Raw genomic sequence first — 23,195 nt, 5'->3', positions numbered from 1 at the left:
TGGGTGGCTGTCCACCGTTACCGGCTGGGCCAGCGGGCACGGGACAGACTGATAGACGCCCGCTTCACTGACTAGGGGGCGTGGGAATCGACGAGTATGGCCACAGACCGCACACCATGACAACAGCCGAACACCCTCACCCCCCCACCCATCCACCCACCCAGCACCCTCACCCCCCTCCCCAACCCCACCCACCCCACCCGCATGCACACCACCCCCCCATTGCAGCTCCACCTGCGGCACAACAGCCGGGCGCACAGTTGCCAGTGGACGCGTGTCTATTGCAGGCCATGGAGGATGATGACAACCCGCTCTGTGATGAGCTCTGGGCTCTACATCGTTGGACGATGTCTGACCCATGGCCACAGAACCACCATCCACCCGGACCATCCCTGCATGCGGCTGTGACACTGCAGCGCATGGTCCCGTCATCTGCCCAGGGGGATGGTGAGGGCGGCCTAGGGGGAAGGGGGCAGACTCACCTGGGGCCGAGGTAAGACCACCCCTCACACACACACTTGCGCTCAACGTACATGACACCCCCGCACGCTTTGGACAGAGCACAAAGGCAGCTTCTGTAGGTGTAACATTGACTTTAATAACAAAAGCAGTGCATGCACGTGCCCTAGCCCCTAAAACTCATCTGTGCCCTGCACCCGTGCCAACTTACTCAGTGTCTAATTGTTTGGCCTTACGGGCCCTTTGACTACGTCTAGGTGGTTCCCCAGACGGTACAGCAGAACTGGAGGTGGACTCCTATGATTCCTGCCCCCTGACTCGGGATCCCTTTGGCGGCCATTTCCTGGGGCGTCCTGGCCTAGATGGGCCAGGCTGCGGCCTGGGCGACTGGGATGGCGAGCTGCCAGCCTGTCCTGCCCGTTGCCCACGCGATGCACCTGGGACGGAAGGGGGGGAGCCCGAGGTGTTGAGGTGTTCCGGGACCTCCCCTACAGGGGGACCCGGGACGGGCCCCAGCACCTCCTCCTCCCTCGGGGTGCCCAATGGCCCCCGGGCCTCTACATGGGTGGGGGGTGCGATCGGACTGGCCATCCAACGCCCCTCCGACACCTGGCGCTGTCAGTCCTGGAGGCCCGTGCTGGTATCGACAAGGGTCTGCAGGTTTGCAGCCATGGAACTCAGGAAGTTGCTCATCCCTGTCTGTGACTGTGCAACGCCGGCTAGCGCATAGGCAATGGCGCCGATGCCCTCAGCGATGGCCTGCTGAGACTGGGCCATGGCCTGCTGAGACTGGGCCACAGCGTTGAGCGCCTCTGCCATCTGCCGCTGGCGCTGGTTCATGGCCTCCTGTGAGAGGGCAGCCATGTCCTGGGCCACAGACGCCGCCTGCACGGAAAGCCCCAGGCCTCGCAAACCGCTCCCCATGTCTGACGCCGTCGCCCCCATTGCCTCCACCGTAGACGCCACCCGTGCAGTGTCGGCCTAGGTGACACGCATGACCGGCACCACTCCCAGCTCCTGGACGCGGGTGGACTCCTCCACCTGCAACTGCAGCTGCCGCAAGCTGGCCGTCACCCTCTTTGCTCGTCCCAGGTTCGGTGGTTGCATCGGGTCAATGGGTGGGTGCGTTAACTCCAGGAACCCGGGATCCATCTGGGCGGCAGATGTTCGCTTGCGGCGGGGCTGCCCTCCGACCGCCCAGCCCCTCTGCTGCTCCTCCCTCCACCTGCTGTACCGGGACGGCTGTGTTGTGCGCACCAGTGAGTGTACCAGACGCCTCATCACTAAAGTGCCCAACCGAGGTGAGTGTCTCTGCGATGGCGGAGGGTGTTGGAGATAACAGTGGCGTTGTGTCGTGCGCATCGTCCGACTCTGAGTCCATGGCACTTTGGGGTGGCGGTTCGTCTCCACCCATCCAATCTGTGTCACTGTCCTGTATTTCAGTTTCCTGGGTAGGGGTGTCCTGGGTTGTGGTTTCGTGGCTCGGCTGCGACGGGGGCCTGTGGCAGCCCCCCCCCCCCGTCGCTGGGTGGCACACGCCTGCGTCGCCGCACCCGCATGAGACGGGGGCGTCGTCTCCCTGTTGCTCCAGGTCTCCCCGTCTCCCGTGGTCTCCGAGGGGCATCCTTCGGGCGTCGCGTGCTAGAGGATCCAGGTCTCCCCGTCTCTTGTGGTCTCCGAGGGGCATCCTCCAGGCGGTCTGCATCTGCGGGGATGGGTGCCTCGACGTTTGATCCTGCGATACACAATGAAGCATGCATGGTTAGACACGCAGGCGATGATCAGGTGATATGGGGAGGGGGTATATGGGGGAGGGGGGATATGGGGACAGGCTGTCGGTGGCTCACTTGCTGGTGGGCCCCCGACCTCTGCATCAGCAACCTCCCGGTCCTCAGGTCCACCAGCCAGTTCCAGGGCCCTTTCCTCGTGTTCGGTCAGTGGTCTCTCATCAACTGGGCCTCCTCCAGTCCTCACATGCTCCCTATTGTTGTGTGCGCGCTTCTCCTGTGGGGGGTGGTGGCAGGGGCAAAAGGCAACAGTGTTAGACAGGTATATGAATGCACACCATCGGTTGCGCGTATAGTGCAGAGGTTAGGGTTAGGGCTGGATTCACTTGGGGGATATGGGGGAGGGGGGATATGGGGGAGGGGGGATATGGGGTATATGGGGAGGGGGATATGGGGGAGGGGGGATATGGGGGACGGGGGATATGGGGGAGGGGGGATATGGGGGATATGGGGAGGGGGATATGGGGGATATGGGGAGGGGAATATGGGGAGGGGGATATGGGGGAGGGTGGATATGGGGGATATGGGGAGGGGGATATGGAGGAGGGGGGATATGGGGGATATGGGGAGGGGGGATATGGAGGAGGGGGATATGGGGAGGGGGGATATGGGGGAGGGGGGATATGGGGGATATGGGGAGGGGGGAAAAGGGGGATATGGAGGAGGGGGGATATGGGGAGGGGGATATAGGGGATATGGATATCGGGCAGGGAGTGGAGGGGGGCTCACCCTGGTTGCCCTGACAAGGTTGTTCACCTTCTTATGGCACTGGGTGCCTGTCCGTGGTGTCAGAGCCACCGCGCTGACGGCCTCTGCCACCTCCCTCCACTGACGCCGGCTGTGTCATGGGGCGAACCTGCGGCCGTGTCCGGGATACAGGGCCTCCCTCTTCTGCTCCACTGCATCCAGGAGCTCCTCGATGTCGCGGTTCCTGGAACCTCGGGGCTGAGCGGCAGGCGGCCATCCGGTCGGGTCTTCTGGTCGGGTGGGGGGAGCAGCGTGTCTTTTGAGCCGTCACGCCGTGCGTCGTGAATGACGCCGCACGGCGTGAATGACGCCGCATGGCGTGAGCCAGCACGAATTGCGTCACGCCGCTGCTAGCCCATTCCGGGCCGGAGAATTCGCGATGTTTGGGGTGGCGCGATGCTGGACTGATTCGCACCGTTTTTGGCGCCGGTCGGCGGACATCGCGCCGTTTGCGGAGAATCCCGCCCCTGGACTTCGAAAAGGCATTTGATAAAATACCACACAATAGACTTCTGGGTAAGGTTACAGCTCAGGGAATATAAGGGGCAGTGGTAAAATGGATGCAAAATAGGCTGAGTGACAGGAAACAAAGAGCAACGGTAAATGGATGCTTTTTGGGCTGGAGGAGAGTTTATAGTGGAGTTCCCCAGTGATCAGTGATGGGGGCCTTGTTCTTCCTGTTATAAATTAATGACCTAAACCTTGATCCACAGTTTCAACATTGTAAATTATTCAAAACCTGGAAGCATTGTGTCCTGTGAGGGGGATAATGTAGAACTTCAAAGGACACAGACATAGTGGAATAGGCGGACAAGTGATCGTTGAAGATCAATGGGGAGGAGTGTGAAATGATTCGTTTTGGTAGAAAGAATATGGAGAGACTCCGGTCAATTTCATCTCTGGCTCTGAAAAGCTTTCTGGTCTTGCAAAACCAGATTCTTTTAAAAGCATGACGACTGCAGTCAAACAGACTTAAACCCAGGCTTTTAATCCTTAAATTGCCAAATGGTTATAATCCAATATATCGAATATCCTGCAGCCGATACTCCTCCCTGCTTAAATATAATGAACCAGCAATATAAACAGATGGCTTCATTTTTCCAAAGCCTTTCCACTCTCAACATTTCTGATGATTAAACGCAACTTTTACATTTTAAACATGCAAACGCAAACATGAGCATAGACCATTTCTGCCTTTCCTTTCCACCTTCAAAAATTTCAGTCTACTCACACTTCACAGTCATGATAAAGCATCGGCAATCACATTTTCTCTTCCTGCCACATACAGCATTTTAAATTTAAATCGGTGTAACAATAAACTCCATATGAACAGTCTTGCATTTTAATTTTTAAACTTGCCCAAAAACTTTAATGAATTGGTCTGTATATACAATTGTCTCTGATGAATTGTTACCAACATCAATGTCACAATGTTGTAACACCAATACCAAACTCAATGTTTGCTTCTCGATGCTCGAATATGTCTTTTGATGAATATTTATTTTCCTAGAAAAATACCCGCGAGGTCTTTCGATTCTTGTCATCTCCTTGCAGCAGAACAACACCAGCACCAATATCACTCGCATCACTTGCCACCTTAAATTGCTTGGCATAATTAGATATAATCAACACTGGTGCAGTGGTTAGCACAGTCTTCAGATTATCGAATTTCTCCTGACATTCCGACTTCTGCTGAAATTTTTTGTTTTTTTCAGAAGTTCAGTTGGTGGAGCAACCAAGCTGCTGAAATTTGTGCCAAATTTCAGATGGAAACCTCTCATGCCCGGAAATCTCTGAACTCCTCTCCTTATTGATGGTATTGGAAACTTTCCAATAGCTTTTGTTTTCACATACCATTGAGCCATCCGACCATGTCCAACTGTATGGCCGAAGACTGTGACTTAAGCTTTTGCAAATTCACTTTTCGCCAAATTTACTACAAATTCAGCTTCCTGTAGTCGATCGAATAATTATTTTAAATGCTCCAAATGCTCCTTCCACGTTTGAGTGAACACCACCAAATCATCAACGTACGCTGCACAATTGTTTAGTCCAGAAATGACCTGGTTGGTAAATCTTTGGAATTTTGCTGCTGCTTCCTTCATTGCAAACGGCATGACTTTAAACTGATACAGATGATGTGGCGTCACAAGAGCTGAAACTTTCTTCGCCCTGTTTGATAATGATACTTGGGAATATCCTTTAAGAAAATCGGCGGCAATTCTCCGATATGGAGGCCAAGTGTTTGCGCTGCCGTGAACGCCGTCACATTTCACGATGGCTCAAACAGGGCCCGGGCACGACCTATTCTGACTCTGTCATGCCGGAGCGGCCGCTCGGCCCATCAGGGCCGGAGAAGCGGCAGCCCCGCCGATTCCAGCGGCCCGCGGCCGGCGCTGCGCCAAATGCACTGCCGCAAATGGCGCCGATTCTCCGCACCTCGGAGAATTGCGCGCCAGCGTCGGGGCGTCGTGGCACGGTTTCTCCTATTCTCCGGCCCAGCGCGGGGCTTGGAGAATCGCCCCCGTCAAGTTTGGCAATAAAATTCACTCGTCCCGCCTTTTCACCACAATCTCCTAAACAAGGAATATAATACAAGTCTATCTTTGTAACTGCATTGACCGTTCTGTAGTCCATAGTCAATTGTTGCGTTCCATCCGGTTTTGGTACCATGACAATCAGTGAGCTCTAATCGTTGCACTTCAGTTCGATGATATCATCCTTAAGCATGTTGTCAATCTCCTTTTGTATCTGTGCGAACTTTAGTGGATTGAGCCTGAATAGATGTTGTTTAATGGGAACAGCATTTTCTACATCTACATCATGCATAATTACTTTCGTACTTCCCAATTTATTCCCACATACAGCTCTATGTGACTGTAATAACTCTTTTAGGTCATTTGATTTTCCTCCGGAAGGTAGGTCAATAAATTATCCCCATTTCTTAATACTTCCGCATTATCCAATTTAATTTAAGGAACGTCAAATTCAGAATCATCTGGATTTATCTCTTCTCCCTGAGTTACAACGACTAACACTTCTGCCTTCTTTCCTTCTCTATCAAAATACACTTTGAGCATACTAACGTAGACACACAGAAGATAGGAGCAGGATGAGGCCTTTTGGCCCTTCGAGCCTGCTCTGCCATTCATCACAATCATGGCCGATCATCCAACTTAATAGCCTAATCCTGCTTTCTCCCCATAGCCTTTGATACCATTCTCCCCAAATGCTGTATCTAGCTGCCTCTTGAATATATTCAAAGTTTTAGTATCAACTACATCCTGTGGCAATGAATTCCACAGGCTCACCACTCTTTGGGTGAAGAAATGTCTCCTTATATCTGTCCAAAATGGTTTACCCTGAATTCTCAGACTGTGACCCCTGGTTCTGGACACACTCATCATTGGTAATATCTTCCCTGCAACTACCCTGTCTAGTCCTGTTACAATTTTACAAGTCTCTATGAGACCCCCTCATTCTTCTGAACTCCAGTGAGAACAATCCCAACCTAGTCAATCTCCCCTCATATGACAGTCCCGCCACCTCTGGAATCAGTCAGGTAAACCTTTGCTGCACTCCCTTGAGAGCAAGAACATCCTTCCTCAGAAAAGGAGATCAAAACTGCACACAATACTCCAGGTGTGGCCACACCAGTCGCTTACCTTCAGCGACTGGTGCACAAGTACACCAGATCCCGCTGCACACTCCCTTCTCCCAATTTACAACCATGCAGTGAATAACCTCACACTTATCCAAATTATACTGCATCTGCCTTTGATTTGCCCTCTTGACCAACCTGTCCAGATCATGCTGTAGGATCCCTGCATCCTCGTCACAGTTCACCCTCCCAACTTGGTATCATTTGCAAACTTTGAGATGTTACATTTTGTTCCCTCATCCAAATCATTAATATATATTGTGAATAGCTGGGGTCCCAGCACCGATCCTTGTGGTACCCCACTAGTTACTGCCTGCCAATTTGAAAAGGACCCATTAATCCCTACACTTTGTTTCCTCTCTGCTGACCAGTTTTCTATCCACCTCAATACATTTCCCCCAAACCCATGCGCTTTAATTTTGCACAATAGTCTCTTATGCGGGACTTTGTCAAACGCCTTCTGAAAATCCAAATAAACCACATCGACTGGCTTCCCCTTGTCAACTCTACTGGTCGCATCTTCAAAGAATTCCATAGATTTGCCAAGCATGATTGTCCCTTCATAAATCCACGCTGACTCTGATTGATCCTGCCACTGCTTTCCAAATGTTCCGCTATAAAGTCCATGGTAATGGATTTACCGATGTTAGGCTTACTGGTCTATAATTCCCTGCTTTCTCTCTTCCTCCCTTTTTGAATATTGGAGTGACGTGAGCTAACCTCCAATCTGCAGGGACAGTTCCAGAGTCTATAGAATCCCGGAAGATGACCACCAATGCATCCACTATTTCCAGAGCTATCTCCTTAAGCACTCTGGGATGCAGATTCTCAGGCCCTGGGGATTTATCCACCTTCAATCCCATCAATTTCCCAGCACCATTTCTCTACTAATGTGGATCTCCCTCAGTTCTTCCCTCTCACTAAACCTTTCATTCTCCAACATTTCTGGGATTTGATTTGTGTCCTCTTTTGTGAAGACAGAACCAAAGTATGTATTCAATTGCTCAGCCATTTCTTTGTCCCTGATTATGCATTCCCCTGTTTCTGTCTGTAGGGGGCCTACATTTCTCTTTACCAATCTCTTTCTCCCTGAGTTTTCCTTCTAAATGGCGTTCTTATCAAATAATTCAGCTCAGTCAATTTTATTTCAATTTGATAGGGTCCACAAACTCCTGATTTTAATGGTTCACTTGCAATTTAAATGTTCCCTAGCCAACTCATCAGCCCTAGTTAATCTCCCTCAAAGTTTGGCACATAGTCCAACAACTCAGTCTCCGAACGCTGATTCACCAATTTCTTTTTGACCAATTTAAATGGTCCTCTCACTTCATAACCAAAAACCAATTTGAATGGACTGAATTTAGTTGATTCATTGGGTGCATCCCTAATTGCAAATAGTTACAAATGGAATTCCGTTATCCCAATCGTCTGAATAATCCTGACTATAGGCCCTCAACATGGTCTTTCGAGTTTGATGCCATCATTCCACTGCCCCTTGTGATTCCGGATGATACACCGTTGAGTGAAATTGCTTTATTCCTAAGCTAGCCATAACTTCCTTGAATAACTTTTACATAAAATTGGATCCCTGATCTGATGAATTTCTTCGAGTAGTCCATATCGAGTAAATTGAATTTGGTTAACTCTTCTACAACTCTCTTAGATGTAATGTTTCTGAATGGAATTGGTTCCAGAAACCTAGTAAACATATCCATTATGGTCGATAAATACTGATTCCCACTTTTGGTTTTAGGCAGGGGTCCCGCGTATTCAATTAGGACCCTAGTAAATGGTTCCTCAAATACTGGAATGGATATTAAAGGTGCTGATTTGATTACTGCCTGAGGTTTTCCTATCACCTGATAAGTGTGACGTACGGCAAAATTCAACTATATCCTTATGCAGCCCAGACCAAAAAATATATTTTAGTATTTTTGCTTGAATTTTCCTTACTCCTAGTGACCCCTTACTGGACTGCATGTGCTACCCGCAAAACCTCCTTTCTATAACCCACGGGTAATAAAACTTGAGGAACTTCTGCCTGTTTCTCATCTGCTTGAATATGTAACGGTCTCAATTTTCTCATTAATACATTGGGCGTCATTCTCCGCTGGCGGGAGTCTCCGTTTTGCCGGCGCCCGGGGGTTTCCCGACGGCGTGGGGCTGCCCCACAATGGGAAACCCCATTGACCGGCCGGTGTTACGGAGACTCCCGCCGACCGGTCGGGGCAGAAATGTGGCGGGGCGGGTAGGAGAATTTCGCCCATTATTTCTAACATACATATTCTGGTATGCACTCAGATTCTAGTTCTGTATATGCTTTCTGATACAACTGCTTTATCTCCGAATCTTTCTTCTGTAATTCAACCAACTTGCTTGAACTAAATATTCATCTAGCACCTGCTCTTGTTCTTTGACAACTATCTGGTCAAACATTGTTTTTGACAACTGAACCTCAGCTTCTCTACCGATACTTCCTCAAGTTCTCTTCCTTCTGTCTCAACCTGTGGCTTTGTGACCTTGTCATCACGCAATCAAGAAACACTCTAGGATATACGTCTTGCAACCATCTCAGTTGTTTGGATTTCCACTGGCTTTTCAACCACAATAGGCTGCACTTCCACCTGTGATCCAGCTATATCGTTACCTACGATAAATTGTACCCCTGAAAAAGGTAATTTTTCTATTACTCCTACCACCACTTCACCACTTTTCACCGGACTCTCTAACCTTACCTTACATAGTGGCACACTACTCCTCCCACCACTAATTCCACATATTACCACCTTTTCTGGCAATACTCCTTCCAAACTACATACCTCCTTATCTCTCACCATTAAAGCTTGACTTGCTTCTGTATCCCTTAAGATCTTAATCTCCTGAGCTACTCCAACTTGAACACACAAATAAACCTTACCCTCACAAATAAAATTCTTAAAACGTTCTGGCAGCTGCTTATCCCTTTCTTCCCTTGCTAATTTTTGCATTTGTTTTTGAAAAGCCCTCTCTTTTTCCTTTTCTTCCATTTCCAGTTTCTTCACTTCTATTTGTAATTTACTTCTATGTAATTCTAATGATTCAGGCTGTGCCTCTGGCAAATTTAAATGTTGAGCTAAATATTATCTCTAACTTCATCACCCCTTTAGATAAGGTGAACTGCAGCTTCTCCACCAAGCCCAAAAGTGTTTTTTTTGTCTCCCTTTGTAAATCATCCCAAGTATTCTCTTCCACCCCCAGGAAATGTTTTGCAACTGAAAGAGCTATCTCCAGTCACTCCCTATTTAGACTTCAAAAGAGAAAGAATGCAATCGTTCCACGCACACTCACTGTCTTAAAGTTCAATAACCACAAGCCAAACAAGAGATTATACTTAAGATCCCAATAGAGAGCCCCCAATTTTATTATGATCCCAGACCCCACCCCAACAGTGGCCAGGATACTTGACTAAAACCCCATAATTTTAGTTTATTTTGTAAGACTGTGCGGAAAGAATACTTCGCTCTAGGAGTGATTGCACGAAGACATAGGGATATGGTATTTTAAAATAAAACATCATTATTAACACAATAATAATAATCTTTATTAGTGTCACAAATCGGCTTACATTAACACTGCAATGAAGTTACTGTGAAAAGTCCCTAGTCGCCACATTCCGGCGCCTGTCGGGTACACTGAGGGAGTATTTAGAATGTCCAAATTATCCAACAGCACGGCTTTTGAGACTTGTGGGAGGAAATCGGAGAACCCGGAGCAAACCCACGCAGACACAGGGAGAACGTGCAGACTCTGCACAGACAATGACCCAAGCCGGGAATCGAACCTGGGACCTACTGCTGTGAAGCAACAGTGCTAACCACTGTGCTACCATACCGCCCTTTTACCATCACACCTGAAAATAGCTTACAATTACCTCTTTAAAAGTACTACTAAAGATAGGGAATAAAATATCCTAAATTATCATCTCCATTCCCAATTAAACAACAAAAAAGGAAAAACATACAGCTCTTAATCCAATGGAACTTGCTTTCCAGAACCCCTGCAGACTCTGGCTGGGCGTCTTCCAAAAGCTGTTTCAACTGGTTTGTTTCAGCTTCTTCCTTGTCCTCTGACAAGTCTGCACTCCTTTAAATACTATTAATCTTTTTTAACTATCCCACTTTGAGAGAAAAATACTTTACTTTTGGTCTAAATGGCAGCCAGATCAAAACTCAACTCAAATGAACTCTGAAGGCTGAAAACATTAGTCCAGTCTTTTTACTCTGGTCAATTTCATGTCTTGCAAAACCAGATTCTTTTAAAAACATGACTACTGCTGCAGTCAAACACACTCTAACCTAGGCTTTCAACCCTTAAATTGCCAAATGTTTATAATCCAATATATCGAAAATCCTGCAATAATGATAGACACAAGAGTTGAACTCAAGAGGGCGGGTGAGAGTGGCTGCTCTTGACATCGTGGTAGCATTCGACGGAGTGTGGCATCAAGGAGCCCTAGCAAAATTGAATGATGGGAATCAGAGGGAAAACTCTCCACTTGTTGGAATCACCCTGAACCAAAGGACAATCATGAATAGGTAACAAATACTGGCCTTGCCTGCGACTCCCACATCTCATGAAAATATTTTAAAATTAATGCAAAGTGGGAAGCTTTTCAATCTCAAAGGATCCTAAAGAAGGATAACATGATGTATTTAATTCCATTCTAATCTTGGTGTACAATGAGTAACCTTTTGATACTGCCCTCGACAAATCCCTGAGTGCTACAGATGGCGCCTGAGTACGCCATTTTTAACTTTGCAGTGAACTTTATTAAAACAATTAAGTACAACTTTTTTTGCGCAAAAGGAAACTAAGGAAGGATATCTTAAGGAAGTGCCACTTCCCTCTGTCCAAGAAATGTAAGGTTCAGAGTTTAAACAAAAACACCAAGGGGGGGAGATTGTTTTATATCGACTGCTTTGAAGATTCTTCAGCCTTAAGTTTATTTCCTGCAGGAGAGTTGTTGAATTGAGATCAGTTCTGAGCCTGCAAGGAAGCAACTCCTTGGGGAATCCAGTGTACCAGCAACTTGAACTGGGTCAAGTGATTGCTGGAATTTCTAAACTGACAAAAGTCCAGCTGTCATTGACTTTCTAGGACCTGTGTGATTCCTGATCAACATTCTTGCCAGAGCAGAGTGTTTATGTATAATATTTGCATGTGACAGTTCATCAATGCTCTATTAGTTTTCCAGTGGATAGACAGCGATTCAGTGGACTGAAGAATCCGCTGTCGGGCACGTTTAGCGGGGTGTTTTTCAGAGGCTGCAGCGCTGAGAAACATCCCGCTAACCAACAGCACTTTGCCGGGTATTTTTGGCCTTGGGGAGTTTCTTTCAGCCGAGGCCACACTGAAGAGTGATTTCCTGCTGTTGAGCTGATCTTGCCATTTTGATCCACAGCTCGGATCCCCACCACCACCACCGTTTTCAGGCCCTCCTCCCCGCTTTTTTGACTCCCCCTTCTCACTCCCCAATCTTGGGGAGGCCCCCTGGAACCCTCTCCTCAAATCCCCTCCAAGTGGAAAGGCCCTCCCCAGGCCGGACCCCTGAAAGTGTCAATCTGGCACATGGGCACCCTGTCACTAGCAGCCTGGTCCCTTGGCAGTGCCCCTGCCACCCTGACAATGTCACCCAGGCACCATGGCAGTGCCATGGTAGCATTGGCCTGGGTGCCCATGTGGCACTGTCAGGATGCCAGGCTGGCATTGCCAAGGTGCCCAGGTGCCACGGGAAGTGCCTGGGAGCAAGCCTGCCCTGTCCCTGACCACCTGTGGTCTCCAATGGCCTGGGAGACCCCCCTCGCCCCCCCCCCCCCCAAAGTACTGTTACATCTGGTCCACGTTTGTGTGGGCAAGTACTAAATAGCGCCCTGGCGAGGTCCCGTGAGTCCTGGACACCGGGCGAATCAGCCGTCCAAGTACTTAAATAAATATTCAGATCTGGCCATGATCCAGATCGCGCCGGGCGGAGCAAGTCGCGTGACTCCCGAACGTTCCTGTGCCCGGCGCGGAGCCCGACTTAGGGTTAGCGATTGAACCGGTGCACCCTATCTGTGATGGGCACAATAGGATCACATAAATGTGCCCAATATCAGTTATCCATGTTACCATAAAGAAACCTGAGGATATCCCTGATAAAGTATACCATTTTAAAAAGTGCTATTTAAAATGAAATGAAGGAGAGAGAGAATATTTTGTGTTGAATGCATTTTCTCCTCTTGTCTCTCAGTATTGAAGATATCGCGTGGAATTTAAACATTTTTTGACTAAATGTCTACTCAGGCGGGAAAGGCGGTGTGCAGACTATTGGCTCTACTGACGGTTTTCCTGTCAGTGTTTTGATACTTAGTCAAAACAATTCTGGAGGCGGCCCCCACAATGTCATGCTGGTGGGATGAGCTCAGAATGAGCCTGCCCCACCAGCAACCTTTGCTTTCAAGCGATCAGAGAATGGTGTCGCAATCTATGAAAAATTAAAATATAACATAGGATCCACCGCTCGGAAACGGAGACTTCCAGGGAAATGCTCCCCATGGACACAGGACACCCCTCACCCACGAACACAGGAAATCACCCCCACCCATGGACATGGGAACCCCCATAGAACTCCCCGATGGAAGTCCCCCCCTCCCAGCATTGCCCATTCCCCACCCCCGGCAGTGCTCCAGCACGGCCTCTGGCATTGCCAGGGAACTGCCAAGGCATGACTTTTTCCCCCCTGGGCTTTACTTTTCAATATGACCCGGCGGGACCATTTGCAAGGCTCCCATTTGTCAATGGGGGAAAATCCTAACGGTGGGGGGCACAGAACAGCAGGGAAGCCCACTAATGACAGGTGAATGTCTGGCATCGGGTTCCTAATCTTTTTTAATGGGAACCCCATTATGTAATTGGCATGGGGGCGAGGAAATGGCAACGGGAAATCCCGGCGGCGCAAAACCGTTTGGGGACTCCCATTGGATTCTCCCTGCTCACCGCCTTTCCCGGCCACCAAAAACGGGGTGGAGAATCCTAACCATAGTCTAAGGTTGCCATGATTTTGACAAAGATAAATCTGCTTTCTTGAAATTCTTTTTTGAATGAATTCATGGGATGCTGGTGTCACTGGTAAGAACAGTATTTATTGCTCATCCCTAATTAACCTTGAAAAGGTGGATTAAGCTGCCTTCTTGAACCATACCAGTCCTTGAGGTGCAGGTACACCCACAGTGCTGTTAGGGAGAGAGGTCCAGGATTTTGAGCCAGCCACAGTGAAGGAACGGCGATATGTTTCCAATTAGGATTGTAGCTTGTAGACAACTTGCAGGTGTTGGTGTTCTCATTGCTACTTCTGCCATTGTCCTTCGAGGTGATAGTGGTTGAGATTTTGGAAGGTGCTGTTGAAGGAGCTTTGGTGAGTTGCTGCAGTGGGTTTTGTAGATGGTACACATCGTGCGTTGGTGGTAGACGGAATGAATGTCTAAATTGGTGGACGGGGTAGCAATCCAACAGACTGCTTTCTCCTGGATGATGTTGAGCCACTTGAAAAATGATAGAAAGCAATAATTTTATGATCTCTTTCCTGATTTTTCAGCCTGTCAGAGTAGAAATATATGGAAGAGGGGAGCGGTTCTTCAGATCTCTAAATAAAATGTTGTCTCATGGATTAGAAACTAATGGGGATTGCGATTTATTGCTGTAATCTGGTGAAGGATGTTATAGAAACATAGAAACTAGCAGCAGGAGTAGGCGATTTGGCCCTGCGGGCTTGCTCTACCATTCACTAATCTCGGCTGATTCTCAATCTCAATGCCATATTCCCGCTTTCTCCCCATAACCCTTGTGCCATTAAAATATAAAAAACATCTTGAATACATTCAGTGACTTGGCCTTCACAGCCTTCTGTGGCATGAAAATTCCACTGCTTCATTACTCTTTAGAGTGAAGGAATTTTTCCTCATCTTAGTCCTAAATGGACCACCTGGTATCCTGTGACTGTGTCCCCGGTTCTAGATTCCCCAACCAGGGAAAACATCCTCCCTATTTCTAGTCTGTCCATCCCTGTTAGAATTTTATATGATTCAATCAGACCTCCTGTCATCCTTCTAAACTCCAGGAAATACAGTCCCAGTCGAACCAATCTCCCCTCATAGGACAGTCCCATCGACTCCGGTATCATTCCAGTGAGCCTCCGCTGCACCCCCTCTATGGCAAGTATATCCCTTCTTAGCTAGTGAGACCAAAACTACACACATTACTCCAGGTGTGATCTCACCAAGACCCTGTATAACTGCAATAAGACATCTCTACTTCTGAACTCAAATCCTCTTGCAATGAAGGCCAACATACCATTCCTAATTGCTTGCGGCACCTGCCTCTCGACTTTCATTGACTGATGTACAGGATGCCCAGATCCCCTTGTACATTCACACTTCCCAATATATCGCCATTTCAATAGCACTGTTCCTTACTGTTTTTCACACCGAAGTGTATAACTTTACATTTAGCCACGTTTACTGCATCTGCCATGTGTTTGCAGACTCACTCAACTTGTCTAAATCACCTTGAAGCCTCCTTGCCTCCTCCTCATAGTTCACAATTCCAACCAGTTTTGTATTGCTAGCAAACTTGGAAATGTTATATTTTGTTCCCTCATCCAGGTCATTTATATCGTGAACAACTGATCATTGATCCCTGGCAAAACCTCACTAGTCACGACCTGCTACCCGAAAAGACCTATTTATTCCCACTCTCTGTTCCCTGCCTGGCAACTAATTCTCAATCCATGGCAATACATTATGACCCTGTCATGAACCCCATCACTACCGCTAGAAACCTGAACAATCCCTGTTGGTCACATCTTATTCGAACATACCTAGCAAGTTGCATATGCCGAACATCCTGCTGGTGGGGAATAACAAAAAAATGAGCCAAGTTGGCCAACCCGGTGTGGAGGGAGGGACAATTTTAAGGGTGTGGGCTGTGGGGGTGGGAATGCATTGCAGGAGCCTCCAGTGTGCCAGAATATCTTTCTGGATCCATGGTGTTTATCACCCTGTTTTCCAGTGTAAAGGAGCAAGTAGCCATAGGAGATCAGTCCATGTGTCACTGCTTCGTTACTGCAAAATCTGCTATGTGTAATTAATGGATTTAATAAACCTACTAATATTACCTGATCAAAGACTTTATACCTATTGTCCTGCAGCAAGCCATCTTTGACAGGCAAGATTGCTAACCTGATTTTATTCATGTTTTAGGAGCACCATGGTGGAGGCGCAAATGGTAAAACCCCTTTTAAAATTCATCTCCAACTATGGGATACAGCTGGGCAGGAAAGGTAATGTTATATATGCTGTCAATGAACAGTCAATGTAAGTTAAAGCAGTTTTTATGATATACTAAACAATGGCGGACTTAATTTTCTCCTGCTGGTCTCATTGTGTTCTACTTAAAGAGGCACTGGCTTTTTGAAACAAATGTACAGCAAGTAATTTTTTATTAGGAGAGAGGAAAAACATGTACTGTTTCATGAGGTGGATTTTTACTGCCAGCGGGCTCCCGATGGAATTCCTGATTTCAATTTGCTTCCTACCTGCCTAGAGCAGTGTATGGCCATAGCGAATCTAACCCCAACATTTAGTGTTGTTGGTAGATTTTATATGGTCCACTTGATTGCAAGGTCCAGATCAGTAACTATATACGATTTATAAAAACAGTTTGTTAGTCTGGACGTACTCAGCAGGTCCGATGAAAGATAATTGACGGGAATCGTAGCAGGCGGATCGATAACGTGGTAGACCAGCGAAATGTCCATTGCCATCGTCTGGGAATCTTCAGTCCCAGGGCATGCTGGACTGGAAAATCCCACCTCTTCAATCTTTTTCTCTCCATAGACACTGCCTGTACTTTCAGTATTTTCTGTTTTAATTTCAGATTTTCAGCCTGCCCCATATTTTGATTTTGCACTCATTTCGTTCGTTAATTAATGAATATGATAGATTTCAAATGCGTTTTATTAATTTGTAACTGTTAACAAACATTTAGCAGGATGCTCCCATCCCCTCTTCTGTTGTGTTTTTAAATGAAAATGAATGAAATGAAAATTGCTTATTGTCACAAGTAGGCTTCAAATGAAGTTACTGTGAAAAGCCCCTAGTCGCCACATTCCGGCGCTTGTTCGGGGAGGCTGGTACGGGAATTGAACCGTGCTGCTGGCCTGCCTTGGTCTGCTTTCAAAGCCAGCGATTTAGCCCTGTGCTAAACCAGCCCCTACATGATCTACATGGAAATGTAATATTTAACATCACTATAAATGCTAGAGACAATGCTTTCAGTGCTGCCAATCAGATCATGTAAAGTCCTTGTCCTGAGCATAAAAACATTTTCAACATATCCATCAGTTTTAAATTATTAATTTATTTGAAGCAAGAGCTAAACATATATTTGGGCAGTTTCTTTTTGGTTGGCAAGATAAATATATGTTGTATAGATGTTTTATCATTCAGAATTGCATTATAATTTACAAAATTCTGTCTACTCTTCTTCCTGTCATTTCTTTTTGCCGTGAGACAAGGTCTCTGCCCAAATACTGGCATTCTCCTCCTGCTGGAAGGCAGTCAGTACCTGAGGGAAAATGGTGCTTTAAGTGCAAAAATATTGGCTGGAATTTTCGCACAGACAGAGAGGATCTCCGTCTGGCCGAAGAAGCCCACATTTAGAAGTCCTGACCCCGAACCCAGCCTCACCATCTTTATAAAAGCAAATTATTGCGGATGCTGGAATTTGAAACCAAAAGAGAAAATGCTGGAAAATCTCAGCAGGTCTGGCAGCATCTGTAGGGAGAGAAAAGAGCTGACGTTTCGAGTCCAGAAAGGGTCATTCAACCTTTCACACTTCTGCTAGATTTTGTAAAGGAATGACCCACTTAGTCCTGTTCCCCTTGTCCTTTCCCAAGACCTTTCCAAGTTCTTACTTTGTATGGCCAAGCACTTGCCCACCGGAAAAAAATAAGTCACCCAGCCACCTGCACTCATGCCCGTTCTGGGCATCGATAGCCAATTAGGCTTGGAAATGTGTTGCCCGCCTTCTTGACCCACAGATGGTGCCTGCTGTCTGTTCTTGCCATGTTTTCCAGTACTTAGTAAAGAGAAATGCTGGAAGGCATGTCTCACACCATTCTGCTGGTGGTGCAGGGCCTGATAAAACAGGAAACATCGACCCTCTAGAGATTGGGAAAGGACGCCCCAATCTTAATAAAATGAAAATGAAAAAAAGATCTGCCCCCACAGAGACAGAGACCCCCCCCTACACAGATCCCCCGGTACATGAGGATTCCCCCCCTCATGGACCTGGGCAGGAACCTCATTATGACACTGCCGCTGAGGGATTGGGGGTGGGGGGGGGGGTGCTCATGGAATGTCTGATAACATGATTGCGTGGGCAACATTTTTGTTTTAGAGCTCTCGTGGGATTTTGCACCCACGGTGCCTTTTGTGCTCACTCCAAACACAGGCCCATTTTTTTCAGGTTTTTATCTATGGAGTCTCAGAAAATGAGAAGGGAAGAAATAGCTTTGATTGTCACCCTTAAATGGAGGATATAAATTACCCCATAAGAAACAAAAAATCTTCATTGTTAAAGAAAATAATTTCATACTGAATGTCAAGATGCTCAGGGCAGCATGGTAGCATAGTGGTTAGCACTGTGGCTTCACTGCACCCGGGTCCCAGGTTCGATTCCCTGCTGGGTCATTGTCTGTGCGGAGTCTGCACGTTGTCCCCGTGTCTGTGTGGGTTTCCTCCGGGTGCTCTGGTTTCCTCCCACAGTCCAGAAATGTGCAGGTTAAGTGGATTGGCCATGCAGAATTGCCCTTTGTGTCCAAAAAAGGTTAGGAGGGATTATTGGGTCAGGGGGATAGGGTGGAAGTGAGGGCTTAAGTGGGTTGGTGCAGACTCGATAGGCCGAATGGCCTCCTTCTGCACTGTATGTTCTATGTATGTAACTCAATGATGCGCAAAAATATAAAATTCAATTATTGACTTGCGAACCAAAAATTCTTACATTGTAAGACATTGTACTGTGACAGGGCATAATGATAGTTGGTAGGAGACTGACTACTTGATTTATGCATTTTTAAATTGCATTGCTTTCATTTTATTCCTGTAGGTTTCGGAGCCTCACCACAGCCTTTTTCAGAGATGCAATGGGATTTTTATTGATCTTTGATTTAACGAGTCAACAGAGTTTTCTGAATGTGAGAAACTGGATAAGTAAGTGATGATAGTAATTCAGTTGTAATTGAAGCATTCTTTTGAGAGGTGGAGCATTTATTGGGAACTAACATGAACATGAATAAACCTGTTTTTCTGCATTGGAAAGTTTCGACAAAAAAATGTATGCATACTCAACACTGTTGTTTACACAAGGCTTTCAGGTAATCTAAAATTTGTGACACTTTATTTGTTGGAAAGCCTAATAGTTCACTTGTCTGAACTTGGCATCTGTTATAACTCTCATGGAACCCACAGAGACAACCTGATTGATTTCCCCATGGGGCCCATGGAGTCTGAGCTCCCCCGCTGAGGGGCAGGGTCCCAACAGCAGGCTCGTTAATTCCCCGAGATAAAACCCGGCCCAGGAAGGAGCCGGCATCTCAGGGTGGGTCCAGCTGGGACTTGGACTGTTGCTTAGTTACTGTATTTCCCCCTGTGAGGAGGAAATAAACTACTTTTGACTCACCTTTTTGGGGCTCCTCATTGACGACAATAGCATCAGTCAATCTATGTTCACAGTGTGATGTGCCATTAGAAACATGATATGATTTTGGCAGAGGGGAATTTGATTTGTCAAACTTGTAATGAATTTACAGCTGGAAAATTAAATGTGTGCACTGGGAATATGAAAACGTGTGAGAGCTACAATAGTGGAATGGAGAGATTTTTGACTTTAGTTAAAGAAACATTAAGGCTGGAATTCTCCGGCTGTTCGGATTCGGATTCCCTGTTCCTTCCGGCAGCATACTCTTGCCCATGGGTTTACCAGCGGCATAGGTTGTCTCCAATGGCAAATCCCGTTGATAAGCGGCAGAGTACTGAATCCTGCCGCCAGCAAATGATGCACTGCCGAGAAACACCCGGCTGAAGTACCAGAGAATCCAGTCCTAAACATATATGTGGGGCTGGATTCTCCGATTGTGAGGCTATGTCCTCATGCTGGCGTGGGAATGGTGGCATTTTACGCCCCAAAATTCAGCACAAAATGGCCACTGATCCTCCGTGTAGCTGGGGGCTAGCATGTCGGCAGCGTAGAGCACCCGCTCTAGCTGCCAATATGGTACCGAGAATTGACGGATCCGTGGCCGCGCACGCGTACAGAGGTGGCCTGCAGCGGCCGCGCCATGCAACATGGCGCCGGCCCCTCACGGACCCGGCAAAATAGTGCCCCTCCTTTGGCCGGCTTGCGCACCCTGGTCCATCACCCAACAGTGCCCCAGCCCATGATAAAGTCCGTCTGCCCACGGATCGGCCCTCCCCCTGTCGTGTTATGCTTCTTGACGTAGCATAAGCTGCTTCTTTGATGTACACTTTTACAAAGGAAGGTTCAGACTTGGAGATAGCTTTAACACATTTATTGAACAGTTAACTATTCTCCTAGTTGAGTTCGACTCTCTTGCTAATCTAACTATAGTAACTACATCTAACTAACCAGTCTGCTCTAATCCATGAGGTGGGTGTGATGGTTTCCGGATCTGCTCCTGTCTCTCTGAGTGTCGGCTATGGAAAAGAGCAAGAGCATGTGTCCCCTGTCCTTTTATATGGGTAGCCCCCTTGTGGTAGTGTCACCTCTGTGTGTGGCTTGATTGCCCATTGGTCGTGTCCTATCTTACTGACCTATTGGTTGAATGTCTGTGTGTCATGATGTCTCTGGTGCTCCCTCTAGTGTTTATTTAGTCCAAGTGTATTTACGTTATGATGCGACCATCAATTCACACGAGACAGAGTGTTGAAGTGAACAGCGGCTTTAATCAACTAGAACAGTGCCTGCCTACGACTGCTCTGCAATGAGAGCCGCCTACAGGGCAGCTGCTCTTTATACCTCCCCTCAAGGGCACCAACATGATACAGTCAGTGTAGTACAGTACTATGGTCCATAGGTGGAGCCCACATGGGCAAGAGCGCGGTACAATGTAGCACAGTGGTGAATGTTTACTATAATACGTTCACCACACATTAACCCCTTGTGTATTTACAGTGATGCATATCACCATGCCCCCGACTGTGGAGGTGCTGGACTGAGTCCGCAGCTGCCACACCAAGTTCCCGACGGATGAGACCACACGCGACCGATCCTGTCGGAAACTTGGCCGGTCGGGGGCGGAGCATCGGGGGGCACGCCTCAGGCAACGTCCTGAGGCTGTCGATACGTCGCGCGGCGTACTGTCCAAGTGCACCGCTTTGGAGGGGGCGCCGCCCCTGATTTGGTCGGGAACTTTCATTCTCCGCTCGATCGCCAAGCGCGATTTAGGTGTTGGCGGCCGCAGAATCCAGCCTGTGATTCCTAAGAGAATTCACAGTACAGTTTTTGATTGGCAGACATGTAAGTAAAAGTTTATTTTGAAGTCACCCACATGCGCTGCATTTTCAATTGCGATTTATAAAGTCATCTTAACAAGTAAAACAACCACACAGTAACAATGAGGTAAATCCTCCAACCCCGAGGAATCGTTGCGGGCTGGATGGACAATTTGACGGACGACTTAAAGGTCCATCGACCTCTGGTGGGTAGTTCCGGTCTCGGGGCGGGCACGACTGGAAATATATTGCCGTTCCTTCACCGTCGCTGGGTCAAAATCCAGGAACTCCCTCCGAAACAGCACTGTGGATATACCTACACCGCAGGGACTGCAGCGGTTCAAGAAGGCAGCTCACCACCACCTTCTGAAGGGCAACGAGGGAATGACACCGAACCAGCGACGCCCACATCCCATAAATGAATAATAAAAACAAAAATCCTGCCCAATCATTAAAATGGGTGCATGAAGTTGTAGAATATTTGTTTCCAATATAACTCTATCCTTTTAACACTTAATGGGTCCTGCATATCAACATATTAAATCATAAAATTCCATTATTTACTTATTGCATCACGCATATGTGTGTTATCAATAGAAATCTAGATATGAAGTAGTGTGATGCGAGAAGTAAATTCACCATCAACATCCTCATGCGCACCGAACCTGGCCTGGATTCTCCGTCGGTGGGATCCTCCGATTCACCGGCAGCACACACACACCTGCGGATTTCTAATAATAATAATAATAATTGCTTATTGTCACAAGTAGATTTCAATGAAGTTATTGACAAAAGCCCCTAGTCGCCACATTCCGGCACCTGTTCAGGGAGGCTGGTACGGGAATTGAACCCGCTGGCATTGTTTTGCATTGCAAGCCGGCAATTTAGCCCACTGTGCTAAACCAGCCCCTGGGGGTGCCCACAATGGGAAACTCCATTGCCCAGCTGCTGGGACAGAGGATCCCACTGCCGGCGGGGGGCACCGCACCAGAAAACGGTTGCAGCGGGACAGAGAATCCTGCCCCCTCTCTTTCAAAATGGTGCTCAGAAAATTACTGACTTAAAATGGTAATATAAAGCCAGAGTTAAGGGTTGGTGCTGACAGCAGGCAGATGGGAGAAGTAAGTTGCCAGTGAATCTGAAACATGATGAAGTGAAGCTACTTATCATGGGCTGGATTCTCTGTTTTTGGGACTATGTCCCCATGCCGTCGTAAAAACTGTGGACTATCACGCCAGAAAAACTGGCGTAAAAGAGTCACATACTCCTAGCCCTGCAGGGAGCTAGCAGCGAACCAGCGTGAAATTCGCAGCTTTTGCTGCAGAAACGGGCCCCCGCCCGCACTACCAGGTCAGAGGCCACGCATGCGCACGGCGACGGCCTCCAGCGGCCATGCCGTGCTCCATGGTGGACTCGGACCACGGAGCTGGGCCTTAAACATAGTGGGCGAGATTCTCCGACCCCCCCGCCGGGTCGGAGAATCGCCGGGGGCTGGCGTGAATCCCGCCCCCGCCGGTTGCCAAATTCTCCGGCACCGGATATTCGTCGGGGGCGGGAATCGCGGCGCGCCGGTTGGCGGGGGCCCCCCCCCGCGATTCGCCGGCCCGGACGGGCCGAAGTCCCGCTGCTAGAATGCCTGTCCCGCCGGCGTAGATTAAACCACCTACCTTACTGGCAGGACAAGGCGGCGCGGGCGGGCTCCGCGGTCCTGGAGGGGGCGTGGAGCGATCTGGCCCCGGGGGGGGCCCCACGGTGGCCTGGCCCGCGATCGGGGTCCACCGATCCGCGGGCGGGCCTGTGCTGTGGGGGCACTCTTTTCCTTCCGCCATGCTCCCGCGAATGCGCCGCCCGGAGATGTCATTTCCGTGCCAGCTGGCGGGGCGGAAATCAGTCCGGCGCGGGCCTAGCCCCTTAAGGTTGGGGCTCGGCCCAACAATATGCGGAGGATTCCGC

At 48.1% G+C, this 23,195-nt stretch overlaps 1 protein-coding gene across 2 annotated transcripts in view; it reads left to right on the top strand.

Annotated features, from left to right (window-relative positions):
• rab27b (RAB27B, member RAS oncogene family) overlaps nucleotides 1–23,195 on the top strand; it is a 315,029-nt gene that overhangs the window by 267,791 nt on the left and 24,043 nt on the right. For both annotated transcript variants that reach the window (XM_072497398.1, XM_072497397.1), the window contains exons 3-4: nucleotides 15,930–16,009; nucleotides 18,838–18,941. In XM_072497398.1, coding sequence (XP_072353499.1) covers nucleotides 15,930–16,009; nucleotides 18,838–18,941 — 184 coding nt within the window. The remainder of the gene's footprint in view (nucleotides 1–15,929; nucleotides 16,010–18,837; nucleotides 18,942–23,195) is intronic.

The sequence above is a fragment of the Scyliorhinus torazame genome, chromosome 3 (genome assembly GCF_047496885.1).
Source record: "Scyliorhinus torazame isolate Kashiwa2021f chromosome 3, sScyTor2.1, whole genome shotgun sequence".
NCBI classification, from domain to species: domain Eukaryota; kingdom Metazoa; phylum Chordata; class Chondrichthyes; order Carcharhiniformes; family Scyliorhinidae; genus Scyliorhinus; species Scyliorhinus torazame.
The sequence above is the reverse complement of the archived record's forward strand: the minus strand, read 5'-3'. Positions and strand labels throughout refer to the sequence as shown.